The sequence below is a fragment of the Cricetulus griseus genome, chromosome 2, assembly GCF_003668045.3.
Source record: "Cricetulus griseus strain 17A/GY chromosome 2, alternate assembly CriGri-PICRH-1.0, whole genome shotgun sequence".
Classification (NCBI taxonomy): domain Eukaryota; kingdom Metazoa; phylum Chordata; class Mammalia; order Rodentia; family Cricetidae; genus Cricetulus; species Cricetulus griseus.
Genome location: NC_048595.1, coordinates 238,354,510 through 238,377,000, shown reverse-complemented (window position 1 = coordinate 238,377,000; position 22,491 = coordinate 238,354,510). Strand labels below are relative to the sequence as shown.

The window sequence follows — 22,491 nt, the reverse complement described above, 5'->3', positions numbered from 1 at the left end:
TAACTGGAAGGAAACTTACTGCAGCAAAGTTTATGGGCATAATTTGAAATGAGAACTTCCAGTAGGCCTCAGTGCACAGCCAGACCAAAATGTAGTCACATATGGTACATGATTGAATGAAACGTTTAAGGAGGTAGATACAATCACAAAAATACTTGATTGTTTTCATCATTTCATTTGTGTTTTGTTTGGGCTTTCCTTCCTGAATACATCATATTATGGTCTGTCTGAATAATTAGAATGAAGACAATTTCCTGCTTTTATCATTAAGAGACATATGTACCATGCAGTAGCCTGACGTGCTGGCTGGTCTTACATCAACTTGACACACAAAACTAGAGTTGACTGAAAAGAGGGTACCATAGTTGAATGAATAGTTTCGTGGGATCTTGATTTAAGTGATTTTCTTGTTTTTCTTTTTCCATTGTGCTTCTTGTTCCTACTTTTCAGATCTGATTTGCTGTTGCCAGGTGGGAATTTTGTCTTATTTTACAGAATAGAAACTGCTCTTGCTAATGAATTAAAATGAAAAGTCAATTCATTCTATAGTTTGTTATGATTTTTGTTAAACTTCATTGCTCCTTGTTTTTAATATTATGGAAAGTAATACATTTCTATAAAATAAATTGTTGGAAGAAAGGAGAATAATATTAAAGAAACACAAAGTAGGAGACTGTCAACAATCAAAGTTAAAATTGTACCAACAGAAATTAGATGTCATCTTCCACTATTTCAAGTCATTAATTTTGCACAATCGTGGTAATACTGTATTCCTAACCTAATTCCAAGTGCCTGGTTGTTCTATCCCTAGTGTTACGTCTAACACAGTGTAAATCTGTTCAAGAAAAGTATAAATAATTCATCATTTTGCTACTTTTAACACTTAATTTCTGGTGTGTGTGTGTGTGTGTGTGTGTGTGTGTGTGTGTGTGTGTGTAATCCCATGTGAGATTAATCAGTTATTTCAAAATGCCCTTATTACAAAATAGTTACTTAGTTTGTTCTATTCTACAGCAAAATCTTGTACATAGTCTAAGCATAATTGAGAATTGAAATCTTAATTCTCATTGCCTTGAAGAAAGACATCTACATCTACTTAAAATGGGAAGACTTCAGCAAGGCAAAGTGGCCGTTCTAGTAAAAAGGAAATGTTTTATTTTGTTTTTGTTGTTGCTTTGGTGCTTCTGTTTGTTCTTTTATGTGTTTGCTTTTTCTCCTTCTTCTGCATCTATTTTTTCTCAATAATTGGTCAGTATTCTGAGAGAGTGGCCCTTAGCTTCTGCAATTAATTTCATGATATGTGTCAGGTAGAGGAAATACAAATGTTTAATTCAAGACAAATAATGATAGAAAAATTTAAATTTCTTGCCTTGTTAATAAAGAAATAGTTGTCAGAATTCACTAGAATTTGAACTAAAATACATTGAACTCTCTCTTGAATATTCACAAATGAAGTTTCTGCTAAATACTGGGGCCTCAAAGTTGACTGTATTTAATTCCTTCATCCATAAAGTAGAACCCTTAATCTATTAGAAAAAAGTATGAAAACAAAAAAGCATTATAGTTAAACTTAAATAGGAAATCATATGTAAAATACATAAAGGAAGGGACATATATACAAGGTATCTAGAGCAATCAACTAATTAAAAATAGAGGAAACTAGATAATTGGAAATTTATTATAGGGTGGGAGAGTGTTTTAAAATTTACACTAAAGGTCAGAAGAAAAAAATAGCATTGACAATCATTGTGTCACTAGATGAACAATGAGTACCTTTTTACTAGTATGCATAGGCAAACTGCGATTATTGGAAATGTATTCTAGGTTGTAGCTGGATGATTCAAAATTTAAGCAAACTGTTCATGATTTTGTTCTCTTGAGCAATGTTATCATAAATTCAACAAATAAAAAATAAAACCATAATAAATCTCTGTACTTCCAACATATAGTAACTACTAAAATTGAGTTTTCAATCAAGGGTAAGTCTTCGTTGATTGCATAATGTATCTGTACAGAGCACTAAGGGAAATGACAGCAGATTCTACAGTGATGGACAGTGATAATTTTTTCAGTAAAAGGAGCTTCCACACTTGTACAAGCATGAATGGACATGATCCTTCAACAGAGAATGAAAATTAGAAACAGAGTATTGCAATAAGTGTTCATGTTTAGGAAGCTGAGAGCATCAGCTGGATTGTAATATGTGGCCATACCTATCACTCATAAGACCAGTATTCATATTGGAAGTAACTACAACTGCAGAAGTTGACTTACTTTCAATACTCATTTGGATAGTTAGTTGTTATCCTAGGATGACAATTAAGATGCTAAGTCATCCAGAAAAAATGTACGAATCCATTCTGTTGTTTCCTTTTATAGTTCTGAAATAAAGAATATAGAACTCTAAACATTATGATCATATGAGGTGGCAAATGACTATGAATCTGATAATGACAGGCCTGGCTCCAAGGACTAAGGACATTGCTGATAATTCTATTTCCATGGGCTTGTTAGAAAAGAACAGAAAATATATAAATTCTGTGGTCTTGTGAGGGACAGTTGCCAATACCATACTATCAGGCTATAATTATTTTTTTCTTCTGACTCATATCTTTATTTCATGGCTCTGTTCATTCTGGAGGAAATTGGCTACTGCTTCTCTTTCCTACATGCATAATTATTAACTGCAAACATGCTTGAGACAAAAAGTATTTGTACAACACATCAATATACTATTATTTTAATTGATATCTACTATAAGGTTTTGAAAAAATCCAGTATATTTTGCATGAATAATTACTAATGTATAATAAAAATATCTGGGGCTGTGGATTTAAGGGAGAACTTGCCTACTAGCCTCAAGGTACTAGACTTGATCCTCAGGATACCCCAATTTTATATTTTATTTATATAATTATAATAAAAATACTTAATATTTATCAATTTTTCAACAGGACAATTGCAAAAACATAGACAATATCCACATTGCTAAAAATATTTTATCATAAACTTCATGTCTATTTCCAAAATATTCTATGAGGCTATAGTTTACCACAAAAATATTTTATGACAAGCCGCAGCAATCATTACAATTATCAGGAGATCAAAGAAAACACAAGGATAAAGAGGTAGTTATGTATCACATGGAAGAACTTTATATATTCTCATCATTTAATATGCCACTTGAAAAGCATCTCAGGCCTCTACAAAAGGAAAATTGATTAATAATTTTTTTTTTAAAATTCAAGCTCTACATATAATGCCTAGAATTTTTGATAACCAAAATATTTTCTCAGCAGTCCATTTCAATTCTACCATGTACTCATTCCCACAGAGTCATTGGCAAATTCAAAAATTCAGATAGAGGGAGGAGGAACTCGGGATAAAGAGAAAATACAATCATATGCTCTTCCTGAGACTCCTTTCCACATTCTGGAGATTGTATCTCCAAGAAATCTGCCTCTCTATTAAGAATACACTTTCCCTTTTGTTTATCCATATTGCAACCATTCATATATGTTGCTACAAGTCACCAAGCCCCTCAGATTATGTACCACATGTAGAAACACTACAGCTCAGAGATTTCCTGATAACCTTAGATATTGCCGTGATACTCATGTAGAAATGGGTTTGCTAACTGTGGAAATATGAACTGAATTCTTGGGGTGAAAAAGTATTGCCTCCATAGTGAAGTTTGCAGAGCATCTTCTCTAGAATAATTCAATAGTAGTTTTCTAATATAAATGTTGATATTCATTTTGAAATTAAAGAATTATATATATCCAGAATATATAAATGCACAAATGATTAAATAACCAGTTAAAATGGATGACAGTTTAGTTACTAAAATAGAATATCAAGTCTCAAATTTTAATGACCATCTTCAAAATGGTAGTAAAATAGAATATTTATGACTTGTTTCCTATGCTAAAAATCTTTTGAAATCTGGCAATACTTTGAAAAGAAATATTTTTATCTTAAAATATTTAAGTATTTTTAATGATAAACATATTTATATCAAAATCAAATAACTAGACTCCCTCAACTGTTATATATGTTTAAGGGAGTAAAAATCCTCACAGCATATTTCCTTAAAATTAAAAATAAAAGGTATTTCTAAATTCATGAGTTATTTTATGACTAGAATGAAAGAATCATTTTTCAATGATATATACTGATGATAATTTAAGTGATTAATTTAATTCACTCTGCAGGCATTCAGTTTACTAAATATTTTAAGTCAGGGAAGTCCAATTTCTCTTTGATCTGTTTCAACTCTGCAAACATGCTTTAATGGAAAAATACAATTAATGGAAAAATACAATCACAATAGATAGTGATATTAGAGATTTAGGGATAGAAGATGTTTATAAATTTTGCATTTAGATTAATACCATGAAATGCATTTATTATCCAAGTTTGGAGCTATTTCTTACATTATAGCAATAATGTGATCTATAGAAATGAAATTAATGAGAATATATGAGGCATTCAAACTCCTATAAATGGTAGACAATAACACTACACAAACTAGAGAAAACCAGTGCCATATTTAGTTGCTGAAGAAAACAATAGTTATGATTTTAATTAATCTAATTCAATGTGTGTGATTTCAAGTACACACCAATTTACAAAAGACAACAGAGAGAAAAAGAAGGACAAATGTGTGTGTATATTTTATACTGTTCACACAGTGAAAGAATAGCATCTTTGATACAATAAATACCATAAAATAATACTGAAGTCTTAAAAGCCTGTCTTTGTGTGATGTAGATTGTTTAACATTGTAATTACAAATTACAAATAATTAAAATTATCATATACCTTGCATTAGATTTTCATTATATCATCATCATCAACTAGTAAATTTACTCCGTCAGACTCTTCAAATTTTATGCATATTACATTTTCTAAGAATTGAAAATGAAAATTTGAGTATTGACTAGTTATGACTGTAGAATGAGAGAGTTTGAGGTAGGGTTTTTGTTATATAGATATTCATATAATATATGATATTAAAAACCAGCAGGATAGAAATGATATTTGGAGTATTGATCAGTGCATACCATCTGACTATATCTTTACAAGTGTCTTATTTGTTCTACTTCTCGTACTCACTGCATATAATGATGTCCCCATAGCTAGAACCATAGTGATCCTTCTCCTCATGCCTTTGGTTTTGCTTAGATGAGATTGTAAATCTGTCACTTAGTTTTGCAACATGGTTCAGAAATGCAGTTGTGTGAGAATTCTAGGTGCTTGTGAGAACACCCCAAGAAAACAAGTGTCTTGTGACCTCAAGTTCTTCAAAACATAGATTTGTCTTGGAATGTGTTTTTGTGCTCCCCTCGGGTCTAGTGGATAGGAGTGAGTTTATTTCAGATTGTACATTATTGCTTGCTGTTATTATTCAATTAAATTTTTAAACTATCCTTTTTATGCATCTATGGGAAAACATCATTTTGCCACATAAGGCTTGCCATGTGATTGTATACAGCTTGAACTCATGAGAACTTTACTGAAGTGATCTTACACACCATCACAATAGAAATTATCTGAGGCACTGAACAAAGTCAACTATTGCCTGAGTCCACCTAATTTACAGGCTACATTAGTTTCTAGATTCCCATCATCTCTATAGTGGTGACAAGTGGCAACCAAACCGGGACCTGAAGTCAACTGTAAGATAAGAGTGTGTACATCATTCATAGAAGAAAGAGGACACAAATGATAGAAACCATGGAAGACTTTGCCTTGTGTTGAGCTTATATATCATTTTTAAAGAAAGGAGTATAAGTATTAAAATCACAATTATTTTATTGCTTGTAAATTATTCATGATTATAATCCCTGCTTTTCAGAAGAAGGACTTTAGATGAAGGAGTATGGGACAGAGTCTCAAAGAATATTGAAAATGAACATAAACAAGGGGAAGATCCCCATTCAATTTTGGGTCACTTGGGCATTGATTTGGAGTATTATCAAGATACTTATAAGGAGGATACCAATCATTAAGAAGAAGTGACTAATTCATTGAATGAATATAAACTTGACGATCAAACTTGTAAATTGGTAAAAGAGGCAAAAAAAGAAAATTTTCCTCAGTCAGGCAAAATTGAAAGTAAAAACACTGCCACCAACAACTTTGCCATGGCATCTACTTTAAGATCCTTACCGCAGCCGCCTTTAGAAACGTATTCTACTTTGCCTGAAGAATGACACTGGAGAATGGAATGAGTGATATTCTAATCTTGAATTCCCTCCACTTTGCAATGAGGATTCAGGAATGCCTATGAAAATGCTAAGTTTATACCATAGACAAGCTATGGCAATGCATGGATGAGGAATTCACTTACCAGTTCCTCAATGGCATCATGAGCTGTACTTGGTATTTCTATTACAATTTCAGCAAAATCAGTGTTTATCAGGGATTAGATTTATTTTAAAGGCTTCTGCTTTCTATGGTCCTATGGCTCCATATTGTTATGAATATCATTTGGATTGGAGAAATGATATCCAATGATTACCCTATTATTTTCCTATCATTGCTAAAAAGGTTCTTAGCCCTTCTTAATTTCTTCATTGCTAATGTAGTTTGCAGATGAAGCCTATAGAAAAGTTCAACAAGTAGGACTTAGGGATGACCCCAGAAATATCACATGTGAAATGCTGACAGGCGCTGGTAGATGGGCAACAATAGACTACCTAATATACCTTAGAAAATCTCATGCAGCTCTCCCACATACTAGGGATGTAGCTACGTCTACTTGGATGAAAACTGTTGTGTGATCTGACTTCAGCTATACTTATTTAAATATTATACAAGGTCCCTCTAAGCATTATGCTGAGTTCATAGGGATATTCAAATATTCTTTTGAGAAAGAAGTAAAAGGGGAACAAAATCAGGAGTTACTAATAAAGAGGCTGGCTTTGATAATGCAAATGGAGATTGCCAAGGTGTAATTAGACATCAGAAAGAGAGACATGGGAAATATTGCAGACTTTCTGTAGGTAGGTAGAAATATGGGGACCTAAATACATAGAGTAAAACTAGCTGCTTTAGAATCCAATGCTGTTCAAAGACAAAAATCAACAAAATGTTTTAATTGTAGTGCATTTGGCCACTTAAAGAGCAATGTAAATTGTTCTTATGACAAAGGAATGTTCAAATCAATGAGTACCTGGCTTATGCCCTAAATGAAATAAAGGAACATTGGGCTAAGGCATGCCAGTCTAAATAGGATGAAATGGGACAGTACATACCGTAGCAACAATAAGAATACATGTCAACAACAGGATAATGGATTGAGGGCCCCCATCAGTCCCTGTAAAACTAGAGGGTTTAAACCCAAGAACAATGACATTCATGCCAACCCCAGATTGTAAATCTATTATTTTGTTACAAGCTGCTGCTCAAGGAAATGCTGCTATTGATATTCATTATCCTAAATATATTGCTGGTTCCCCTCTTCAATGTCCTTTTCAGTTACACACGCAGTATTAGGGACCTATACTTCTGGGAACAGTTGGACTTTTATTGAGTTCCAGTGGTTTATCCATGAAAGGAGTCATTAACACAGGAGTCATTAATAAAGATTATATAGGAGAAATTGCAGTCATGATCACAGTGCCCACTGATTGGCAATTGAAAGCAGGAGAAAATATTCAACAATTATGATTGCTTTATGTAGCCCCTTCACACACACAAAAAAACTGTACTTTTGTGAAGGATGATTTTGTAGTACAGACAAAACTGCAGCTTTAATCACTTTACTGAAGAAAATGATAAACCATATTCGATTTAAAAATGAAAGGAAAAACTTTTACAGGATTAATTGATTCTCCAGCTAATGTGTCTATTATAACCATAGAAGAATGGTCCTCCAAGTGGCCTGTTATGAGGTAAATTCAACCCTAATTATGGACCTATGAGCTCTAAGGAAACAAAGTGAAACAAAAATACAATACATAGGTCCAGTAGGCATAATGGCAGTCCCACAGCCAGTTACTAACACTGCAATAAATCTTTGTGGGCAGAGACTTTCTATAAAAAACTAAGGCAGAGATCTGTATTCCCCCTTCTCATGCTACCTAGTCTTCATAAATGTATTGACTATGGAAACAATGGGATATCAAAAAGGAAAAAGACCAGGAAGTGTTTCAAGGAACTTTTGAACCTATATTCCCACAGAACAAAATCATAAACATGGATTGGATTTTTCATAGCGGCTATTGAAAAGTAACACCTACAAAATTACACAGAAATCTAGTGAGCCTGTCTGGACACCTCAGTGCTCCCTTTCTAAAGAAAAGTCATGGACTCTTTACCAATTAGTCAGAGAACAATTGGAGTATAGGTGCAAAGAACCAGTTTTTTTCCTTCCAGAAATTCTCTTGCTTTTGTAATGGAGATTGTTGATTGACTCACAGATTGTTAATGCCATCATGTGGTCAATGAAAGCTTTACAGCCTGGTTTACCTATGACCACAGTTATTCCTACAGATTAGCCTTGAATAATTTTGTATTTAAAAGATTGCTTTTGTAATATACATATTCATCCTGATGATAAGGTACATTTTCCCTTTTCTGTTCCCTTACTAAATCATAAATAACCTCAGTTTTGAAATCACTGGACCACACCACCTCAAGGCATAAAAAACTCCTCTATTATGTGACAATACTATTGTAGGAAAAGTTTATAGCCTGTAAGGCAGGCCTTCCCTCAGGCTTATATTATTCTTTGTATGAATGATATCTTGTATTAGCCACCTCCAAAGAGGAAGAGGAATACTCTATATGTGATAAGACTCAGGATATGCTACATAAATGAGGGCTTATTATTGCACCTGAAAGATTACAAAGATCAGAAACTGTAATATTTGGGACAAATGGTTACTTGAACAACAGTTAAGGCACACCAAAAAGAGTCAATTAGACAAGACAATTAAAAAACTCTTAATGACTTTCAGAAATTAGTAGGAAGCATTATTTGGTTATGTCCCACTTTAGAAATACCTAATTAATATAAGAACCAATCTACTTAAAACTCTAGAAGAAGAGATGTTGTTGTATAGTCCTTGCATATTACTGTGAGAGGTAATAGGAGAACTACAGTTCTTTGAATCCAGACTTAACAAGGTATTTGTGTATACTGTGAATCCTTCACTTCCTTTAAACTTACTTATTTTCCCCACTAAATTGTCTGCTCCATGTATTATAGCCTAAGAGGATAAACCTTTGGAATGAATTCATTTACACCACAAAGGCCATAAAATACTAACTTCTTAGCTTACTCTTCTTGCTCAATTCATAAAGCAGGTGAAGACAGGATGCCAACAATTATATGGATTTAATCCATGCTGTATTATGCTTCTTTTAACTAACAATAGTTTTCCAGAGCATTACAGATCCCTATGGATTCATATTTCACTTTCAGATTACCATGGAACAATAGGAAAACTTTTTTTTTTTTTTTGGTTTTTTGAGACAGGGTTTCTCTGTGTAGTTTTGGAGCCTATCCTGGCACTCACTCTGGAGATGAGGCTGGCCTCGAACTCACAGAGATCCTCCTGCCTCTGCCTCCTGAGTGCTGGGATTAAAGGCGTGCACCACCAACACCTGGCACAATAGGAAATCTTTGTCCAGCTGGAAAACTATGGGATTTTCTCATATGAACTCAATTTGTGATTACAAAAATTGACCAACCTTCTCTCATTCCACAGACAGATATTTATTTTATTGATGGCTCATCTAAGGGTAGAGGAGAGATTAATTGTCCAGATAGTCATCAATTTAGTAATAGTTTAATTGTCCTTTTGATTCATCTATTATGGTTAATTCATAAATGCTTAAATATTGTTTCAGATTCTGCTTATATTGTATTATTATTTTCAGCAGTACAAACTGCTTTAATTTTATCTTTTCATTCTGTTATGCTACCATTACTACAGAAAGTATATCTGGTTAAAACCCACATAAATCCTGTGTTTATTACTCATATTTGTGTACACACTAACCTCCCTTATTTTATTGCAGAAGGAAATAATCCAGCTGATATATTAACCGTCCCTATTTTTACTTTGCCAGAATAGGAACATCAATCGGAACACCTGCACATTAATAGACTTCTTGAGCAAATATCACATCTTGCTTGGACAACAGAGACAAATTATGCAGGAATATCCTATCCCTTCTGCTATCATGGTCATATAACTGGAGTTAATCCCAGAGGTAAAAATACTAATGAATTATGGCAAATGGATGTTACTAACTTTGGTCTTGTGCCTTAGATGTCATAGTTGCATGTTTGCATTGATACATATTCTAAATTTCTTCGCAATGAAACTAATTCACCAGAGAATGCTTCTGTGGTATATTTTTCTTTTATGCAAACTTTTGCTGTTGCAGGAGTACCTACTTCTATAAAACAGACAATGGACCATTTATAGCATCGAAGAAAATTATGAACTTTTGTAAATGATAAAGTACTAATCATATTACCAGCATATCTTAATCTCAAGGATAGGACATAGCACATAGAACATTAAAATAATAATTATTTAAATATTTTAAAAGGTCAGCATCAAGGGATCTTCTTGCATTTTATTTACTCTTCATTCTTAAAAGTTGTCTCAAGGTGGTATTTGCTTGAGAGCTCAAGAACATTGCTGCACAGATCATTCTGTGGATCATTGTCTTTAGATAGGCCTGTGTGATTTAAGTATCTCTAATTGCAGATGGACCCACTGAAACATTATGGATTTCTCTTTAGCTCCACAAGTCTCAGGCCATCAAGGACATCAACAGAGGCCAAGGAGACAATAGTGGTCACAAAGGGCATATATATGGATCATGTCTTCAAAAGTCAAGTCTGCTAGTCTGAGGCCAAGTTTAGCCCCAGTGCACCAAGTGGTGACATTTCTTCACTAATGACTCTTTTTTTACGACTGGACCTTGGAACCATAGAGATTGATTCATCCATCTGAAGAAGGGACTGGGTTTAAATTTTCCATGGGATTTGAATCACTTCCCATTTGCATAGGACCTTATAACATTTGTATTCACATTAAAGATAAATGTGTACTTACTTTATGCAAGAAAACAGAACCAATAATCATGTGGGTCATTTTGAAGCTATTCTCTAGATTTTTCTGATTGATATAATAATGTAATTAATTGTACTGGATGTAGTATGGATCTCAGCTATAATCAAAGAATAACACATAATGTTTTCACTGGTCTAAAATTATTCATTGTGTTTACAATTTGCTTGCTTATAGAATACTTGTGCATCAAGTGACAATTAGATTTCTCTATAATATCTCAAATCAAAACTACTCTAGATATACTACTACTACTAAAAAATAAAGGGGGCATGTCAGAACACAGTCTAAGGATGGAGCCATACCAGGGGAATTTTGAGTGCGTGTGTTAAAACTCCAAGAAATAAAAGAACTGACTTGTGACCTTGGTTTCTTCAAAACACAGGATTGTTCTTGGAATGTGTTTTTGCTTTATTTCAGATTACTCATTATTGCCTGCTGTTGTTATGCAATTAAATATTCAAACAATCCTTTATAAGTCTCTATGGAAAAATGTTTTTGTCATGTGTGGCTTGTCCTTGTGTTGGTATATGACTTGAACTCATGAGAATATTACTCATGTGACAGTTCTTAACTCTCAAGAGTATAAATTAGACTGAATAAATTTGGCTACTGAATGAGACTTCAGTACACCTCAGTTATCAGCTCCATTCTCCCAGGTTGCACCACCTCCAGAACAGTAACAATGTAAAGGTAACAAAATTATTTGCAATCGAACCTTAGATATTATATTTTTGTCAAAACATCAAACTACTGTTTGCACCCAGGGGATTTAATAATTTATTTACTACTACTTAAGAACACACAAGATTATTATTTTAAAATAGGTATTCATACCGTCATAAATCCATCCAGCAGACCTGAATCAGGTTTTGGGGGTGCCTGCAACCGTTCCATAGACCACTTTTCAATGATGGAGGAGACTTGGGTATTCTCTGTATTTAAAATTCTGAACCCTGTCATATTTACACCGCTGTATCTGTAGGGCTCCACATCAAGAGCAAAGAGGTCCTGAAACAGAAATTTCCTTCTGTTATCAAAAGTAGATTTTATTCACAAGAATACAGTGCTGAAATCAATACATTTTATTTTCCTTAGAAAACTTACAACACTATATCTCAAATCATGTCAAGCATTATAAATCAATTAGATTCAAATCAACAATCCTCATATGCAGACAAGGCAAATGTGTATACTCTGCACGTGAACACAAATCTTGATTACATTAAAATTTAAGCAACAGAATAACATAAAGTATTTCTGTAACATACATTTACTATTTCTATATTTCTTGGGCTTTATACTTCTATAATCTTTCTTGGGCTTTATATTTTATGCAATAGTATTTTTCTTTTACAGAAGTATTTTTTTCTTTACTTTGCTTCTTTTTTTTTCAATTTTAAGCGATACTTTATATACAATGGGGAAAAACACATGCATAATCCAAATACAATATTGACAACAGCATTTTCATAACAAAAAATCTCCCAAACACTAAGTGTTAATACCATGTACATGAATTCAAGAAGGACCACCCTTTTTGTCTGTTGCACACAATTTATTTAACAATGAGATAAAAGAAATGAGTTGGCATTTTACCATTCTATACAGTGATTAGATCTTCTTGAATTTTCTTACTTATACTAACTATAGCACTTGCATGATTTACACTAGAATTGCTTTTCCTCATTTCAAGTTTCACAAGAAGAAAGAAAAGAATGCTTCTTCTCTAGTAACATTAGTATGGTCTAAGAGAGTAATCATCCCTATTTTTGTCTAAACCCAGTTTTATCAGAGAAACAAAACAACAATTTCTACATCTGCAAGACAAGAGGTTGGCTTAAGCCAGCATGCATAGATAAATGTGTGTGGGTGTGTACATGTGTGCACGCTGGAGTCAATTCCTATTGTCCAGGGTAATACTTAGAAATACCCACAGAGTTCACTATAGAAAAAAATCTTCCAGCAAGATCAGCTTGGGACACATTATAAGATGCATTATTTCTAGAACCAGTTTCTGAGTATTATTTTTCTTTTCACTTTTAAACACAAATGTTTAAGTGATGAAAATACAAATAAAAATATGAATATAATGAACTTGTTTTTCCCATTAAAAAAAGGCATGAGTCACTTGCTTCTTAACCAGTAAGTCACATTTTAACTTTGTTTTGTCTGGGTTTCTTTGTTTCATTTGCTTTTCTTTTTCTTTTTACTTTGGAGGAGCCAATTATGAAGTAGTGCTCTAATTACTAATAAGTATATGAAAGATGAGAAAAATGTTACCATCATTAATTTGTTAGATGTAGGAAATTTGAACTACCTTTATTATATGGCCCATGTGAGCCTCACCTTTAAAATCTATACACCATGAAAATCCTTGTTCTGACTATTAGTTTTCCTGGCAGACATGAGGCCAAGGCTATCAACAAGGTTGGGTGTTATCATATGGACACAGAGCACCTGACACTTCCATCCACTTTTTAATTACCATAAGGAAACTTTTAGCTCTTCCTAGACACACTGAAATCCAAGGCACATCAATGTCACTGATCCTGTGTACATCTTCCTTCCTTTTCACACTGCTGTATGTTCTAGGGGGCAGGTACAAAATCCATAGGAAAGCAGCTAGGATTGTCCTGAGTTGTACACTTTGCTTCAGAGGATTATTTACAATTTTAGTATTTAATTATATGATCTATCCAAAGAGATAAGATATGCCTTACTCAAGATGGAAATTATTAATGTATGGCTATATGTCAAGATAGAAAATACTTAAAATGATGAGCAAATTTGAAGTTACAAACAAGCTACTTGGTGAGTTTTCTTGTGAATGACATTTCATATAGCAAACAGGATCTGAGCTGTAATGTGGCTCAAACACTTTTCACAAAATATAGAGACTTAGCATCTGAGTGTTTTAAGATGAAGGAAACAGAAAAGTGTAGAAGCAGAGGGTTACTCGCTGACCCTCTCTCAACTTTCCTAGAGTGGGGCCATAAAAGAATTCCTTTAGTCTACTTCGTTAAAAATAGGTTATAAGAGCCTCTTTTGTCTCTACCACACACTATCTCACTGTTGGAGCAACACTCCCAGACCGGGAAAAGTTCAGAATGCAGAAACTCATGGCTGTTCAAGGTATGCAGAATAAGTGATTGCTGAGTGTTTAGTGCTAAATAGGACATTTATAGCACCATCTCTAAGTCTCACAGAACATAAAGTAAGAGAAAGCAGAAAGAATAGAGTGTGAAGATAGAGTAGGGGGGTTGTGAAACAGTCATTGCAAATGTGATCTCAGCAACTGTGGTTGCCTATCCTGGGCCTACGTAAGATTCAAGCTGTCAGCAAGCAATCATAAACATGGCATACTGGGCCTGACCCTTCCTGTAGAACCATTGGTTATGATGGATTCTATGGGATCAATAGTCAGTTTTTTATTGAGTCTGAAACACTGAGCTTACCCAGCCCCAATGAAAAGTTTCCTTCACTGACACTCAAATGGTCCTAACTGAATTCCATGGGTCACAAGAGAAGGCAAAAAGATACAAGCATGGAAAAGAGACCTGTATTAAAGAAGGCAGGGCATGAAAGAGGTAGGACAAAAATAAGAGAAGTTTGTAGTGAGAATAAACATAATACAATACGCTATAAACATTTGTAAATTTTTACAAGAACAAATGTAATTAATTTTTAAAATAGTGAAGGAATTCTTTATTTCCAGAAGATTGCCACCCAGTGTTTGAAAGTTCTTCATTTCTAGGAGAATCAAAATAAATAGATTTCTATCTATTTCACCTAATTCACTGTTACTAGAAGATACCACATTTTTATCCAACTGTATTTACAAACTGCTATCTACTCTTCAGCAAACCACAGGATAAAAACAGAGAGCCTACTATCCTTGTTTAAGCCATGTCAGTGACAACATACACACAGTGAATATATATATATATATATATATATATATATATATATATATATATTAGTTCAGTCATCCTGTCTTTTGCTCAGATGGATCTCAACCATGTAATTTTAAGATAAGGAAATCTGAATTACATGACAATCCCAGAATTCAATCGTGTTTGTAACTCAAATAAAAAAAATACATGAATAAAAAAAATGATAAGGAAATCTGTCCCATATTCCTTCACATACATCTGTCTTTAAAGAATGACAACCATGTTGATAAAGCCAAGGGGATTCCAAATATGAGTAGAAATATAAGAAAGAAAATATATAGCATGATTCCTATGACAAGATTGACTAAAATCAATTTGATTGCAAAAGAGAATTCATAAAAGTAAATCAAAGCAAAGAACCTGGGAAATTTGGGTTATAATTAAAGAAGTACAGACCTTTAGATATAGCCTAATTTGTTATAAATATCTTAAAATAAGTGTTTTATTCTTTCCTTAACTATAATATATAATTTTCAGCATTTTATAATTATGTTGAATCAAGTTGCAATAGCATTATATGGAACTGTGTGATAAGGAAAGATCACAATTCCATCTTCTCCAAGTTTCCTATAAACTGTAAAACTCATCAAGGAAGAGGTGATGGAGCAACATAGCAGAGCCAGTCCTGGTGTTTGTGCATAACATACAGCCAACTTTGCAAAGAACCCTGCCTGAAGTAATCACTATCTCCCAGAAAACTACTGAGAACAACTGGATTTTAATAACTGCCAAAGCCCAAATAAGGAACTTCAACGTTATAAAATAAATAGCAAGAACACTGTCTAGACTATTAATCAATGGAATAGAAAAAAATTCTTCTATAGAAGGTATACAGTAAAGAAAAATAAACAGAATCTTATTGATGATATAGAATCAACATTACTTAAAGTTCTGAATGAAATCAAAGAGTAATTGATTTGTGAAATAATAAATTAATACAAAACATTTGTTTTGAATTAATAACAAGATTGAAATATTTAGAATTTAACTATGGCAGCCACGAAAATTATACACATGCATTTTAGTCATTAATTAAGCAAAGGTGATAATTGACCATTAAATATATGACAATGTAAAGGCAAAAAGAAATCAGGATAGAGGCTGAAATGGGAAAGAAAGGATTAGGGAAAGAGGTAGAAAGCTACTTCACAAGAGAAATGAGAACTATGAACTATACAGAAGAGGAAACACAAGTGAAGCAGGTTCTTGAGATGCACACTTATAATCCTAGCAATCACAAGACACCTGCAGGATTGTAAGCTCATATACATCCTGGGCTATATAGCAAAAAGAAAAAAGGTAAAAAGTGAAAGAGGGAAGGGGGAGGGAGGGAACAAAAGGATGTCAGGTAAGAACCATTCATAAAATGGTGAAAACATTTTTCTTGCATAATAAAGAAAATGTCATGGGTATTTGAAGTCAAAATATAAAGGTAGCACACAATTTGCTTATTGCAAATTAAATCATATTGACCTAAAATTACTAAACATTGTTAATTTAATAAACTGATAGGGCAATTAGAAAAGACTTATTTCAAAAACACATCCAAATCCAGCCAACACACAAACAAACAAGAGAAGAAGTAATAGCATAACACATTATGGTGGCCTAACACACTGATTTTTGTGGGGAAGCTAATTTTAAAATCTACAATGCCATTAAAGTCTCTGGAGCCACATAAACAGACACACAATTTCCACTGATAACTGAAATAACATAATTTCAAAATCATCAGATTTCTTCCAAGTGTTATTAGTGCTATCGTGTGATTCCTTTCAGGCTGTATCAAAATAATGCAAACTAAAAATGTGTTATTCATTATATTACTTCTTCTCACTCAAAACCACATTTTCCACCATTTTAAAGTCATAACAATAAAATACATGGCATTATTTTTATGTTTTAATAAAGTACTTACCAGAGTGGTGAATATATAATGATAGTACTCTGTCATCATTCCCATAGCTAATGCCTAAGAGGTAAAGAATCAAATGAAACAAAACGATTAACATTGAATGTGTACATAATTGGAAATACATTATTTCAGTATGAAAGGTAATGATAAAGTATATGACTTGATGAATAATCTCAATTACTCATGGTACATAAAATTGGAGCGTACTGAATTTTCCCAGTAGTAAGAAAAAATTAGTTGTTATTAAAGGAATTTTTGAACATTTTCTTTTGACAGAAAAGCTATTTCTTGAATGTTTGCAATGGTATGGCTGATAGTATTTCATTTTGACAGCATTAAAATTGATGTAAAACTTGATATTAGCACATTTGTTCCTTGTATTTGTAATATACTCACTACAAATTTCCTAGTGATTATTACCTTTTTATTTGAATAGCTTTTTGAGAAATTAGAAGAAAGAGATGCAAAGGACAATGTAAAGTGACACCTTCTCTCAACACCTTATACAGAGCCTTAACATTGATGAAGAGAATAGAATATAAATCATAATTTGTAAAATATGGATAATAGAATATTTGTCTTTATCCAAAGATGAGAAAATTACTGTTCTTGTTTCCATTTTCTACAGCTCTTTTTTTCTACAGTCAATTTTTGACTGTCAATGATCTTAGATCAATGTCCTTTTGTATTGAAATTTGCAGTGTTGAGAAATATGCCTGTCTTTTGCACCTCTAACAATGTAAGATAAATGAATAATAACTGAATGAGAACTGAAAACCCATGCACTTTTTTTTAGCTGATTGAGAAGTTCTCAGTTGAAAGACAGTGTTCTTATCTAATAGTGTCCCCCACAGTACTAACTATGAAAAAGTAATTTGCTAAGTAGCTTTTTTACCTATAACCTATGTGCAGTGAACAAGAAAGCTTCATAGACATAGGTAGGCATTCACCAATTAAGTAGAAACAAATTTATAATTTTTAACATGGTCATTCAGTTTAAAAAAGGATAGCCACTTCAAAGAATAGAACACATATAATAATTAGTTCAAGGCAAATCAAAGTATTAAACAGAAAAAAATAATTTAGGGAAAAAGTTGCTGATTGCTATTTCTTGAATTAATAACAATTCTGTAACCCTATAACTTGTAGTCAAGCTACTTTAAGGAAAGTAAAGTGATATTTTCCTCACTAAACATTTACATTTTCTGTTACAGTAAACAATGTTTGTTCTCAACAAATTGTGCAGAAGCCTTTTCATCTCTAGAATCAATGGTAGCTCAATTTTATCTTTGTATCTAAAAACATTAGCTCAAAATATGCAGAAAAGCTTAAAAATAAGTTGTAAAAGCATATCATTAATATTACTAAAGTATATCAAAAGTTAAATTAAGTGTATTGAATATTTAAACTATAAAAACTTTATAATGTAGGTTCACTTTTTACATACACTAAGGAAAATAGGGCAAAACAAAGATAAGTAAATTGCCCAACAGAGTAAAGATGAATCCATATCTAGCATGTGGAATCTGAAAATGATTAAAAGACAGTTGGAGACACTAACTGTGAGTCTACAAACACCAGGGAAATACATGTGAGAACTGTCTAGGCTAAATGCACAGAGATTTTCATAATAAAATTGGTATGTTTATGTTATAACTTGCTGTTTTGAGTGTATTTGCATTCACTTTTACATTTTATCCAAAGTAAAGGTTTTTTATTTCACATTCTCTAATCTTAACTTTGAATCCCTTGCTATGGTTTTCCTGTTGCATAGAATGATCTCCAGAGGCTTTACTTCAGAGCATCTTGGCTTTGCCCTGGGGAATTCTGTCAGAAATCTGAACAGAGTGGAATTATCTGCTGCTAAGGCATGTCCATCAATTAATGCAGGAAACTTGCATCGAAGGAAACCTAGTCAGCCCTGAGCTTCACTCTCTTTTAAAGCTTTAGGCAAAAAAAAAAAATGCAGTTAGTTTGAAAAAATGTTTAATGTTTTTCAGAAAATAACAAGGTTAAGCTGACTGAGGTCATCATTTTCTGGTTTTCCTAATAGTTCTTAGCTAGAGCACTCTTTCTGAAAGCTCATCTACTTTTGCTGTTCAGCTCTGAATTTGTATCTTTGATAGTCCTATATCAGAAACACACATATATCACATCACACTACATTCTCTTCTTAGTTTGATTTCCATGTTCTGATAAACACCTTTGTAAGGAGAGATCCTGGATATCTGTAATGCCAACCAAGCCCATTTGGGTGTGGTCATAGGTACATAGAGGGGTAGGATAGAGAGAGGACAGGAGCCGCTACTTCTCTCTTTGGGTTCAAGCCATGTCTTGGAGGCATCTGGGATCTTGGGGGCTCAGAGTGCCCGTGTGAGTTGTTTTCATTGTTATCATTTATAGTATAACATCAATAAGCATATCTTGTGTATGGCTTGTGTTCCTTTTCACACCATGACAAAATACAATATGAGGGAGGATAAGGTTTGATGTGTAGCAGCAGTTCTCAACCTGTGAGTTGTGACTCAGAATACCATTGGGGAAAAAAAAACCCTTATATTTATATTATGATCCATAACAGTATCAAAATTACAGTTATGAATTATCAACAAAAATAATTGTGTGGTTGGAGCTCACCACAACATGTTGAACTATATTAAAGGGTCGCAGCAATAGAAAGGTTGAGAATCACTGTCCTAGAGTCATATTCTATCATTAAGGGAAGTCAGGGCAAGAACTGGAGGCAGGAATTTAAGCAGAGACCTTAGAGAATTAGGGCTTACTGTGATCTCTGGCTTAGTCTCAGCTAGCATTTTTGTACAACCCAGGACCATCTGTTCAGGAATAGCACCACCTACAATTGTTTGGTCCCTTCTCCCATCTATCAGAAATCAAGCCAATTTATGGAGACAGTTTCCTTGTGTTGGTATCTTTCTTCTGCAAATAAAGCCTGTCTGAAGGACAGCCCGCCAGCTAACAGTTGAGATCTGGAGGTCTTCTTCACTGAGTATATTTAAATATTATTTCGGGTTTGTCTTCATTTCAAACAGACAGGGTTTACATAAGAAAATACATAAAATAATGGATATGCCTAATAGACGGCAGAATGCACTCTGTTATTGGAGGATTTCTCATCTTCCAGACAGCAAGTACAAATCAGTTAGATCTTAATAGAAAACATTTCACTTGTTGAAAGTCAAGAGAAAAAGTACAAGCTCATTATCAGGAAAAAAAGAAATCTTTTCTAAATGTGATCATGTATTGTTTGGAAAGCATGTGAAAAAGCTTTACTTTACTTTTAGTATTTATTCCATCATTACATTCATAATGAAACAAATCAAAAACTAAGCCAAGCATACTTCCTCATATACATTGTCACATAAATATAAAGCTAGAACAATATCCAAATCAATGAAATATTTCAGGATGAGTAAAACCAACACTCATCCTGGAATGCTGAACAAACTTGTGCTTAATAAACTACCCATGTTATAGCAAGCACGTGTTATTGGTGGTTATATTTAATGGAATATAATTTGACATCTGAAACTTCACAATTCTATATTACAGTTTTTTTATCCTCAAAGGCTATAAGCACAATTGAGTAATTTACCAAAACCACAATAATGTTAGCCCAATATTGTATGTTTGAAAGACAAAAACAAAAATTTGAATTCAAATTCACACTTTATGTCTCAACAAATGCATACTGTTCTGCATTTAGTCTCAAGTACCAGCCCCTCATTTATAAGAGAGACTACTAAGTAATTCTACACTCTAGATTGAAGTTAGGATTATATACTGTTGACATAGTGTTATTTTTCTGACAAACTGAGGGGTTTTGAAGCTTCCTTTTAGGAAGGCAATACTTTACAGGAATGAATACTGAGAACATCACTTGGTTGGGTGCTATTTTTTCTGCATTTTCCCTATTAGTGCATGCTGTTTAAGTAACTAAAAGATTACCTGCTTTAATATGCCAGCTGCCATTTCATGGCTGCAGTCAAAGATCACATGGAACTCTTTGCCTCTTTTCATTTCTTTCAGCAAAGGCTTTGCATCCCTCGTATCAGCTGGCAGCTGACGGATTTTTAGTCGAAGATTGTACCTTGATGGAGCTTTGATGAGCTCTTGCAAACGAATGAGACCTTTAATTAAAAAGAAAAAAAAACAGCAGAAGCAAATAAGAGTAGCCCATAGAATAATGAAATATAAGCCTGAAGCATGATTATCTCAGTCACATGTAGGTGCTTTGATGTAGGTCATTGAACTAGAATTGGAATTCCTTTCTTCTTATCAACTTTTTAAAACAGTGTTTTATTATGTCTTTTAGTCTGGCCTGAAGCTTACTATGTACTATAAATTGGCCATGAATTACCAGAGATATTTCTGATTCAGCTTCCTGAGTTTTGTATAACTTTGTCAGGTAAACATATCAGTATGTATAACTTCATATATTAAAGAAATGTGCACTGTCCTTGACAAACATCTTTCAATAATGGCTCAAAATATATCAAATCACTGATCTATTTTAGAAAATCATGAATTATTTTAAATATTATGTCTATTTATTGATATAAATAATTTTCAAGTACTGAAACTCATTTAACATTTGATACACAAACCCCTGATACTTACAAAAAAAACACATAGTTAAAATGTGTCACTGAATTCTTTGTGATTTGTATCAAGTCAGAAAATGTCCTGTCCCCTCCTGTTCTTCCTTCTAATATCTGTAAAAACATCTGTATATTTCTTTCAGTCTTTCTCCTTTCTATAAAGAATTACTTTGATGAAATTTATTAACATAGTAGTAAGAAAAAAAATTGTAAAGAACTAATATGCCCCATTTTCTCTGTCCTTCCTCTAAGTATATGAGCATGTTACCTATTTACATTTGCTAACAGGATGGAAATAAACTCTGCAACTAAAAACCCACTCTATATTCAAGTAACTTGCCAGATGAGAATAAAACCATAATTTGTTATTTTAACTAACCATAAACATTTTAAAAACTATTTTTTCATTATCAATATAGTACCATTATAAACAAAATTATACATGTTGTTGGAGATTCAAACAATTACTAAAACATAAGATGATAATAAAGCAAAATTTCTAAGAATCTCTCATTTAAATTGATTCCCTTTTAAAAAATCTAAATGTCTACCCTATCCATAATATGTAAATGCAAACACATAAGATACTAGTCTTGACCGGATACAAATAAGAAATTTATTCAGCCTATTTATTTTAGTAGATTGTATGATAATTGAATCCAAAGTTTACTCTAGCTTGGATGGTGACTTTGGTTTTGGGTTCAACAATCAACAATCTGTGTAGCTTTGTGCAAGTTGTGATCTCTAATAGGATAACACTGTATATGAATTAATATATAAAACACAAAAAGAAGCTTGCTTAAATTGACCTTCAACAAACAACAATTTGCCATTGTTGTTATATTGCACAACACGGAAAATAGGATATATTTTTAAAACCATTCTTGAAACACATTTGT

At 33.0% G+C, this 22,491-nt stretch overlaps 1 protein-coding gene across 1 annotated transcript in view; it reads right to left on the bottom strand.

The window, feature by feature from the left end:
• The window catches only part of Grik2 (glutamate ionotropic receptor kainate type subunit 2), a 650,167-nt gene that overhangs the window by 348,337 nt on the left and 279,339 nt on the right, over positions 1–22,491 (bottom strand). The window contains exons 4-6 of the mRNA XM_027402939.2: positions 20,940–21,121; positions 16,977–17,030; positions 11,940–12,113 (exon numbers count right to left, since the gene is read on the bottom strand). Coding sequence (XP_027258740.1) covers positions 11,940–12,113; positions 16,977–17,030; positions 20,940–21,121 — 410 coding nt within the window. The remainder of the gene's footprint in view (positions 1–11,939; positions 12,114–16,976; positions 17,031–20,939; positions 21,122–22,491) is intronic.